We start from the raw sequence: 10,819 nt of genomic DNA on the forward strand, positions 1-10,819 counted from the left end.
CCCCTGGTTATGACCCCCCCCCCCGATTACCAGCCCACCCGTCTGCTAACAAGACTTTCCTCCCGATTAAGTCTAGAAAACAACTGTTTCTGTAGGCAGTTTCACTACATTTGTGGGATCTGTATGTTTTCACTTTTTAGGACACACATGTGGGAATCAACAACAGAACTCTTATCTTCGATAACGATAACCTGTCTCCGTTCACACCTGAGATATCAAACCTATCACTTCCTGAACTAGACAGCGGTAGAGCGTGGTTGTACCCTATCGGGAAAGAGTATGAGCTGGAAGAAATGCATATATTAAGAAGAGCTCACGTGGCCATGCATCCCAATATCACAAGGTAATAAGCCTTTTCATAGTTTAAGAATCGATTCCACTGCGCATGCGATTTTATCCCGAATTTCTCATCTTCTTTTGTTTAAATAAGAACAAAAGAAGGTTTAGACAAAAGAAGGTGAGAAATTCGGGATAAAATCGCATGCGCAGTGGAATCGATTCTTAAACTTGGATAACACATTAGTCTGCTCTTTAGAGGGGGAGGGGATAGAGGTAGGGGATTTGGGTACCCTTCTAGTCCCTTGGATCAACAACATAATCTAGTGTTATAGGGTTGGTTGACATATTAGCTAAAAGATCCAAATCAAGGCTTCATTTCAATTGGAACAAAATTTGATTACTTTAACTCCTTTAGAAATCCCAATATGTTAATATGTAACGACTAAAAGTAGGGAAAGGTCCAGAGATTATTTATTCTCGCTCCGGCATTCTCATAGGAGTAATTACAAAACGTTATGAGGGGCCACTACATATTCAGGGGTATATAAGGGGGATGGGGTGGGCGGGTGGCTACGAATTGGGTGGATATTCCCCTCCCTAAATATATGAATATTTTAAAGAAATTTCTGAACTTTGATGGAGAATAGAGACCTTGAAGGATCTTTGAATAACATTATCCATCCCTCTTTGTAAAATCCTGAATCCCCCCGTGATATTTTCTTTTATTATATCTTATAAACCCATAATCTTTCATATCATTTCAGACCGCACGGACTAAAGGCCTATAAATTTGTCGGTGATCGAACTGGGGTCCTTCATGTTGGGCCAAACCAGATCATCATTGGCCAGTTTGCAGATCACGAGAAGTTTGAAGTGAACGTCTATGTACACCGAGATGGTCACCTACACCTTCCACCTACGTTCACATGCTTTGGGATTCAGATCACTAACAGGTAAAAACGATGGAAAAGTGCATTGGGCTTTTTCCTGTGGGCTGCAACTTATAAGTTTGTTGTTTTGTGTGTCTTGTTTAGGGGCTACCTAGGATTAGATCACATGACTGTATCACAAGGCTGCCACTTATATCTTGGTCTTACTAGCTCCACTGAACTTGCTAATAAGGAAGGAGTCATTCAGTTTCATTCCCTCACCGTTGCAGATGGAGGCGAGGTTACCTCCACCTCGGAGGTTGATGATAATACCCTGAATATGACAATCGGTGAGGTGACGATAAGAGGTGGAGGAAACGTGCACATGAAGCGCATGTATATCGAAGCAGGGAATTTCACCATAGATGATCTTGGCAAACTGCAAGCTGATTACCACGACGCAAGGTAGGGTGTGTCACATTCATATACATATACTTTATGTACTAAACACGATAGTAGCTCATTTATCTGCTGGTGATGGATCAAATTTTAGAATTTTGGCGAAACACCTAGTAGGCAGGTATATGGTTTGCAATCATGTTCAAGAGAATAAATAAGAAACTGAACAAGACTTGACCAGTATGGTGGCCATAAATGTACAATGGATATAAAGAGTGCTAAAGAGTAATGTTCTCTTTATCCATGACCATGTAGTAAAAGAAGAAAGAAAGAAAGAAAGAAAGAAAGAAAGAAAGAAACAAACAAACAAACAAACAAACAAACAAACAAACAAACAAACAAACCGAAAGAATGACGTACAGTTTTGTTATAGATAACTGTTGTATACTATTTTGGAAAAACTTTCCAGAGTTTGTTATATCAAAGGGATTAAAGACAAGACCTGAGTAACTAATATGCTTTTCTTTCGTTATAAGGTGCACCCTTAGTAAAGGGCTAACAGGAGTGGGTTCGTCAGGTGGTGGGCATGGTGGTAATGGCGGAAGTGGGACCAATCAGCCTCGTGTTGGCATTGCTTATGGTCACTTGTACGAGCCTGCGCACTTTGGATGCCTTGGTGGTGGCCCTGGAGGTGGATTGGGTGGTGGTGTCATAAATATCACCGTCAGGGGTACCCTAAAGATCGACGGTACCTTGAGTGCCAATGGTGAAGATGCCAAATCGCTTCACGCAGGGGGAGGTAGTGGAGGAAGCATATTTATCACAACTAATGTTATTCGTGGATACGGAAATGTGCAAGTTAATGGAGGCCATGGCTTCGTTGATATCAAGTAAGTATGGTTAAGCTTTCTTGACATGCAACTTATGCCTTTAACTGAATCAAGGAAATCAGGGGTGGCGTGGCGGTAATACACTCGCTTTTCACCCTTTCTCCCCGCGGTTTTCTCGTTCCTTTGCAAAAACTAACAAGCTGAATTCCAATTCCATCTGCAAGTTAGCCATGCCCTGACTTTGATCAGCACAGGTTTTTTTAGAGTTTCAATAACAAAATTCGAAACTTACTTGTTAGAGCCATGAGTTTTTCCTTGAAATATTTGAATTTATCACTAAAGATATTGTATTGCCCAGGCCACTAAATCAAGGCTATGTCACGTGATTACTACTTTCACTAAATAATTAGGTTTCGCACGTATGGATAAGTTGACAGTAAACGGAAACGAGTTTAGTGTAGTTGATTTAAATGCGTTCATACTGTTAATCCAGGAAAGATGTGCGTGGGAAGGTGAGGGGGAGGGTGCGGGCTGGGAGCAAATACGTGATCATAAAAAACCCACCGCGAGAACGATAAAAATAGGACCACATCAGTAAAGTGCCGGGCCATGATTTTCCCCACGTTCCACAGAAGAAAAAAAGACAATGATCTAATTGACTGACTATTTATTATTTTTTCTCTCACTCTTAACCACTGTAACAGTGCCTTTGATAAATTTTTAACAAATTTCTGCCACAAATGTAAAGCATTTCAGAATTTCAGTAGAGTGCGAACAATATATCCGTGTAACACTAATTAGTAACTCGTTCTAAATAGTGCTAGTTAAACAAAAGAAAACAATAGGATTAGTATAAAATAGTGTAAGTTGGTATTACTAATATTTCGCGGATATATTGTTTGCATTCTATACATTTTTGTTAGGGTTTGTAAATGATCGATGACCTTCAATTCTGGACCAAAACCACTAGACAAGTAATGACGTTTATTTATTCCTTTTTGTCTCTTTTTAATCAGACCGCAAATCTAAAAAAAAAAGGTTTTTACGTTGTTGGTTTGATATTTCAAGTGCTTACGAGAACTTGCCATTTGAGCTACCTGTGTTACTGCAATTTTGATTTACATGCAAACTCTGTGTCTCTGAGTTACACGCTGAAATTTGGTTTTTCGCTTCCGCCAGTCAAAAATGTTAAAGGTACCGACTGTTTAGGTTTGATTGACGGCATCAAAAAAAAAAAATTTTTAGGCTGCAGCTCGCAGACACAGAGTTTGCATGTTTATCAAAATTGCAGTAATTGTATGATATGTTTACTTTTTTTAATGGTCAATGCCAAGCTTGTTCACTGAAAATAATAGTTTTGTTCAATAAATACAAAGAAATTGAATATGACTACACAGATCCTAAAGGTTACCCATTGTGGAGTGCGTAAATCTTGACTTCAGATATTAGTTCTGTATTCGTTTCCTTGCTTTCATTGGTTTTACATTTTGATATAAATTTCAATCGTTCCAGCAATTATTATGATGGTTTTTACAAAGCCCTATCTTTTGTTTCACCGCTATGATTAAAGTGGCTTAAAGCAGTCTAAAACCCTTTTTCTATATTATTAATAAAGGAAAGAGTTAATTTGGCTGGTCTAAAATAAAGCACTCTGTTCTTTTCTTGACGGCGAGCAGATTCATCCAAAATGAATTCATTTGCAAACGTTCACAGCAACGACTTATGGACTTCATGGCGACAATATTCATTCCTGTATATTTTTTTTCTTGACGAATTTATTTTCGACTCGAAGATCCATCCCTGTGCTACTGTCGGTTACTGTTTAATATTGTCTTCGATTTTGAACGAATTTAAATCATTCTGCTTCGCGAGTATTCTCTATAAAATAAAATGTAGGTATGTTCTTTGCGTCTTTGGTCATCTTTGTTTATTTTTCGGCCAGGACCGTCCTACGTTATTCTAAAACGTACGTGACTGGAATCTTAGAGCGAACCCAAACCCTGATGGTGAGATGACATTGATGTTTATTGGCCGTCATGTCGCATGAAATTACTTCTATGTAATATGTTGAGTTCTAATTACAACCTTCATTCATTGCTTATGATATAAATGTCGCAAAAAGCATTTCAAAATCTCGGCAGAAATTAGGAAGAGAAGCACGTATTGTTTTGTTGTTATTTTGAAAGCTATTGTTGATGATGATGTCAACTTTGGTGTCCAACTGTCTGCCTCTTGCTGAACCCGGACAATTGATGCTCCACGTTACTTTAGAACAGCGGTTCTAAATTTGAATTATAACATCACTATTATATTGCACCTCAGTTCGAAAGGTGGCGCTAAACTATTCTCAGCTTCGAAGCCAAGAACACTTTTTAGCTTTTCTTTTATCCGTCGTTAGCGGATAGCCCTGTGCCTTGTCTTGCAACACTATCTTTTCATTGATTAATCTGTGTGTCAAGAGAGCTGCATCAGCTCAAAAGCGGGTATATCGCGAAGAATACAGTACTTTGTAAGAGATTTGGTAGAATTTTGGTCCCGGTCAGTATTTATTGATAAGCACTTGAAAATGTCTCTACTCGATAAGCCTGTCTCAATGAAAGAACTTGGTAAAGCTGTAGTGAGAGATTTGGGAGCCGTTTCACAAAGGAAGCTGTCTGAAGAGAAGAACGATTTAAGCGCCGTTTGGGAAAGCATGTATGAAAAAGGTTTACGACGAAAAGTTAGTACTCAATGCTACCTTAAACCAGAAGATTTTGAAAACTCAGAACTTGGGAGCACACAAGCCAAGGCCGCTGAAGGTTGCGAAGCAATTCAGGAGACGTCCCCAGACGAACTTAACATAAGCGAAGAAACATCCACGACCAAGAGAGATTTGGCTAGTGTACACCTTGATAGAGCCATGAACACAAGTAGAGCTCGCTGGCACAATGAAGGACGCCATTATAGACGTAAAAGAACATTTTCTAAGGAAGATTGCAAAACTGAAAGTTGACTTCTGAAACTAATATAAAATTGAGACTTTTTGCGACCAAACAAGATAACATTGATAAGGGACGTGACCGAACGTGTAAGCAGAAGATATGGACTTCTGAATAATTTATACATATTATATTGAAATGGTTGTATATATATATATATATATATATATATATATATATATATATATATATATATATATGTACTTCGAGTCGTGACACGATTCGAAATGATATCAATCGAATCAAAGTATAGAATTAGATTTTTATTAAATTGTGACTATTTACGTTGTGCTTTTATGTAAATCAAAAATTATGTTATTCTAATCATTATTCTAGAGTTCGTTTTTTATTTGAATTCGTATTGCTTTAATTTTGTACATAACTGTGGTACGTTTTGGCGCCAAAACGACCCAAAAAACAATCTCAGTACTGCCATTATTTCATGTAACGCAAGGGTACAAGTGAAAGTCACTGAAAATTAGATATTTTATATGGATTGTCTGTTGGCTTGCAAAGACCACTATCAGCAGACGTTTATGTTTATTTACTGTTTTATTAATTCATCGTTAATGGAAAGACTATACATATATATATATATATATTTCAATTTCTGTATATTGTATTAAAAATCGAAATGACATGTTTTCATTTTTCATTGTGGTTGCTGAAAATTAGCACTCGTTCAATATTCTTTTCAATTTAACTTTTCAGTTCAGTCATAGTTAGACTTGTTTTTATCACTTTATCGAGAGAATAGATAAGAAAAAACAACTTCAAAAAACGAGAAAAAAGCAAAACCTAATTAAAATAAGGAAAAAATAAAATTCAAAAATAATAAAAGGACAAACAAGAAATGAAAAATAAAAGGATTATACTTGTTTACTATTTATGTTTCATGTTTTAGTGGTTGAACTTTCTGTAGAATTTTTCTGGCCGCTAAAATTTTCAGTCTAGAGTGATATTGAAACCAATGTTGCGTGCGCATCAATTGGGCTCTTGATACCAGACAATGGATACCAGACAGTTCACTGATAATGGTCTTGGCTGGCTTTAAGTTGATAATTAGTTCTAAAATCAGTGGTAATTTCATCTGTAGAGATTCTGTTTTTTTAATCACTTTTGCATATTCTGGCATCTTCTATCTGTCCTTTCTCATTACTCCCATTACTCCCTATTTTCCTATGAAAATCATGAACATTTCAATGGAGCTTCAACTAACTACATTTTAATGGTTATTTTTCCGATGTTCCAGCGAAAGGTTTTTTTTTTTTGTGAAGTGCAGCACTTTTCTGCCATGGCCATGAAATATGGATAAGCACAATACGAAAACCTGGCAATAAGGCTTTAGGGCATCCATAATAACTGAAGGATGCTATTATTTGATTTAAAATCAACACTTTTTACTTCCTAGCCTTTTCTTGACTCTCTTTCTGCCATATTTTTTGACATTGTCTTGCTCTCTTACTAATATAATAACTAGGCGCAAGGAATCATTATAATCATCACTTAATAATATGCGATCTTCATGTACGAGTGATATCGCCAAAACGTGCTCTTCCTAAGGCTGTACACGTCCGATAAGACTAAATAACCTCTCAAAAGGTCATTTCTCTGAAAGCTAAAAATATTCATTCTTTTTAAAGAAGACTAAGAGTTCGACAGGAAACTTCGTCAGTATTTACAATTTTTTATTGAAACTTGTAGACGTAATTAGTGTGGTCAGTATTTCCGCGAAGGAAGTTCGATTTATTTTTCAGGAAAAAAATTCGAGAACTCCAGTTATTTTCCAACACTAACCATGCTTTATATTACAAGCTACAGGTAACGAAGAATGTATGATTGCACCAAAAAAAGAAAAATACTGAAACAGGTTTCGTGAATTTAATTTGGAATTATTCGAGAGTCGATGCAAAAGCTGGCAGACAGGTCTCGACTAAGTTCAGCATGGTCATGACATGTTATTCGCGTTTCTCAAGTTATTTACCTTTTAATTGCCAGAAACATCAATTTGAAATATTCAATTTCTTGTTTACTGATCCAGGTCAATCAATCTGGTGAGGATCTAGATGTTTCGAAACTGTATATCATCTTGATTGATAACGTTATCAGAATCGCGTTGCCAGGAAACATTCATCAATAATGAACGATTTGAAAGAATTCCGATATTTCCAGTATACATTACTGATGGGTGAGAATAATGGCTTCTAATGTTAAATTACGGAGAGGAAGTTTAGCGCTCACAGTCACGTTTGTATTGACAAATTGTGAAGTAGGTTAATATACTTGATGTGATTGAGCGGCTTGTCTTCAAAGAATAGTTCAATAAATGTTGCTTCATTTTACTTTTTTTTATTTAATCAACCCCCTGAGGTCTTAGCTAGACCGATTGAGTTAGTTATCTAACATTTCTAAACATTTTATCTTTGCTATAATAAATAGTAATTTATTGTTTCTATAGCGCCCTGTATCGAAGGCTCTAAGACGCTTTACGAAAGTAGAACTTACTCCAATACCAATGAATGACCTTAAGATAAAAGAATAAAAGTTAAAAAAATCCTGAAAACTTACTTTATATCAATCAATGTGGGAGGAAGAAGGAAAAAAAAAAGTTTTTTTTGAAATCATGATGTTTAAAGAAGCATCTGCTGCCTTAAAAATGCCGCAGCACTAGCCACGATGCAATTATTAAGCAAAACAAAAATGGTTCAAGTGGACGTGAGATCTGAATTCCCTTTATTTTGTGAATTGGTTATGCACACTTGGGTATTCAAACATATGGTGGTCTGTTGCGTTTTTGTTATAATTTTTAGTAACTAAATATGTGGTTGAGAAACTGTAGATAATTTCACCTCAAATATTTATGTGAAAATTTCTTTTTTTTCTAGCCATGGACGTAATGGTGGTGGCGGAGCAGGAGGTCGTGTAGCGGTCTACTTCACAAGTAACCTCACATTTAGCGGCTCTTTCCAGTCTCTTGGCGGTAATGGCACGGGCAGTGCGTTAAGCGGAGGACCTGGAACTATCTTTTTATATCATCTCATCCATAAACACCGCACACTATTAATAAGCAATGCTGGAAGAAGATTTTTGCCATCAGATAAACAAGTAGGTTGATAACGATTTTAGAGTTTAAACGCTTAAAAATAATAACGAATAATTGCTGCGGTGAGTAAGACAGCCACTTTCCGGGCTTCCTGTGGTAAAAGTCGATAGAAAAAATAACACTTCCTTCTCGTTTTAAGATTGAGGGATTTTAACTAAGCTATGTTGTGAGGCAACATGCCTGCCCTGAAGCTGCTATAGTGACAAAAACAATTTGGTGTTGAAAGTATTTATGCTTATCTGAATTGTGGTAAATTTTATTTCTCAAGGTGATTCAAAGCTATGCAGATGTATCCCTCATTCCAGGACGGGTGTGGATCCTACCCTCCTCTGGTGAACACAAACTGGCTGGTGATCAGAACTACAAATTTGAAGAGCTTCAGCTATATGGCGGGGCTCATCTGGCCATTCTTACTGAACCACATAATCGCTCTGCTTCGATATTCTTCAGTAATATGATCGGTGATCGTAGCGGAACTGTTCATATTGGATATAATCAGACTATGGACTTAACTCGAGAGACCATCGATTTGCCGTTCAATGTACATGTATATCGGGGAGGATACATTGGCCTTGCACCTGTTACGACTGTGAGTACCTTTGCTTATAAGTGCAGCCCATACGATTTCATATTCTTAGAAGTTTTAATAGTAATTTTACCTACTTTAGCTGTGTTGTAAATGTACCAAAATGGAGAATTGCGTACTGTGATAACCAAAGCTGATGTTGGGATCTAAAATAATAATAAAAACAGAAACAGCAGAATATCGGCGATGATTAAAAAATATTACGTCTTTCGCTTCTCTCTAATTATTGCTGTGTTTTTCCTTGTCCTTCAAATTAGTTTAAATGAGATTCAGATGAGGTGTATTATGAAGGAAAGAATGTGCCCTTTGTCTAAGAAATAAGTGGCGATTGCAATGTAGGAGGGGGTGCACTATGACCAGGAAGTTCACAAACTCAAATACTAATATCGCAGTAGATGTCAAGGGGGGAGGGGGGGGGGGTTGAATTGCTCACATCCTCCAGGTTGTCTTGACAATGGTTACAAGTTATGAATTTTTGTATTTAACAGGTTCATGGAGTATCCATTCACTTAGCAGGAGTTATGTCCTTTGTGAATAACCTTACTCTACACCATGGAGGTCTTCTGTCTTTGAAAGAGAACTCCCGCACCGGAAACGAGCATGCAGAGAACGATTTCAAGTTTGACTTCATTGACGTACAATATGGAGGAGCCATCCAAATGCTATCAGACCCTGCGACTCACCCTGGCATGAACCTTACTGTCATAGTACTTGAAGTAGAAGGTGGAGGAAGAGTTGAGGGCAGTGACTTAAGAGTTTTGGCTCAGAATATAAGTATCAATACTGAAGGGATATTTACCCTAGATGGTAACGGTTACAATTATGGCCATGGTTCTTCCATGGGGATCCATGGGCAGACGAATAAAGGGTTCGGTAAAGGTACTGATACTGGAGCTTCTGGTGGAGGACATGGTGGGACGGGAGGACGAGGAAAAAATATGATAACTGTTGGCCTTCCTTATGGGAATTTGTATGAACCGACGGAATTTGGCAGCAGTGGAGGCGGCCAAATAGGGAAAGCAGGTAATTATTTAATTTCAAAGCAGATATTTGCCCTACTTAAGGGTTGTTATTTTTAAAGATCATCAAGTCCATTTTCATTTTACCAGTATTTATGACTATATATTCTGAAAGCAAGACTTCCTGGAATATCGAGTCTGAAACTAAGTTTGCTTATTCTCTCTACTCTCCACCAAACACTTGATTTCCTGTTAGTCTTATGGAGCGGTAATATGTTTAATCTAAGAATATACAGATCAATTTTTCCAGAATCAAGCTCATTTATCCCCAGAATCAGCTCGTTAAGCTCGATCTTATCATTAACTTAATTACTGTTAAAATCTGTTGAAAAAACGTTAAACATCAGGGAAATCTTACCTCTTCTTTCAGGATCTGGAGGAGGTCGCCTTTTCTTAAACGTAACTTTTCTGCTGGAAATCGATGGTGTACTGTCAGCCAATGCCAATACTGCATCCCTTGGGGGTGGTGGAAGCGGCGGCAGCATTTGGATTTTCACGAAAATTCTAAAAGGATATGGTAGCATCAGAGCAAATGGAGGAGCCCCAGCTGATCCACAGTACGGCGGGGGAGGTGCAGGGGGCAGGATTGCTGTTTATTTCTACGACAACAAAACCTTTTCGTCTTTCAGGTAATGTAGGCTGATTATACATTTATAATTTCTCCAATTTCATCCACTTTTCGTCCAATTTAATCAAATTTGCTTCCAATTTTCTTCCAATTTTCATCCAATTTTCGTCCAATTTTCATCCCATTTT

At 37.4% G+C, this 10,819-nt stretch overlaps 2 protein-coding genes across 2 annotated transcripts in view; both read left to right on the forward strand.

The window, feature by feature from the left end:
• LOC116298030 (uncharacterized) overlaps nucleotides 1-10,819 on the forward strand; it is a 116,754-nt gene that overhangs the window by 15,897 nt on the left and 90,038 nt on the right. The window contains exons 15-22 of the mRNA XM_089031668.1: nucleotides 141-343; nucleotides 1,044-1,232; nucleotides 1,314-1,613; nucleotides 2,084-2,437; nucleotides 8,241-8,460; nucleotides 8,727-9,047; nucleotides 9,533-10,067; nucleotides 10,434-10,692. Coding sequence (XP_088887794.1) covers nucleotides 141-343; nucleotides 1,044-1,232; nucleotides 1,314-1,613; nucleotides 2,084-2,437; nucleotides 8,241-8,460; nucleotides 8,727-9,047; nucleotides 9,533-10,067; nucleotides 10,434-10,692 — 2,381 coding nt within the window. The remainder of the gene's footprint in view (nucleotides 1-140; nucleotides 344-1,043; nucleotides 1,233-1,313; nucleotides 1,614-2,083; nucleotides 2,438-8,240; nucleotides 8,461-8,726; nucleotides 9,048-9,532; nucleotides 10,068-10,433; nucleotides 10,693-10,819) is intronic.
• On the forward strand, nucleotides 4,668-5,999 carry LOC116298031 (uncharacterized). Its single transcript, XM_031706369.2, has one exon. The coding sequence runs from the start codon at nucleotides 4,944-4,946 to the stop codon at nucleotides 5,367-5,369; it is 426 nt and encodes a 141-aa protein (XP_031562229.1). The 5' UTR covers nucleotides 4,668-4,943; the 3' UTR covers nucleotides 5,370-5,999.

The sequence above is a fragment of the Actinia tenebrosa genome, unplaced genomic scaffold, assembly GCF_029948245.1.
Source record: "Actinia tenebrosa isolate PJP-AT-01 unplaced genomic scaffold, QUT_ActTen_1.0 PGA_scaffold17__23_contigs__length_9995812, whole genome shotgun sequence".
Taxonomy (NCBI): domain Eukaryota; kingdom Metazoa; phylum Cnidaria; class Anthozoa; order Actiniaria; family Actiniidae; genus Actinia; species Actinia tenebrosa.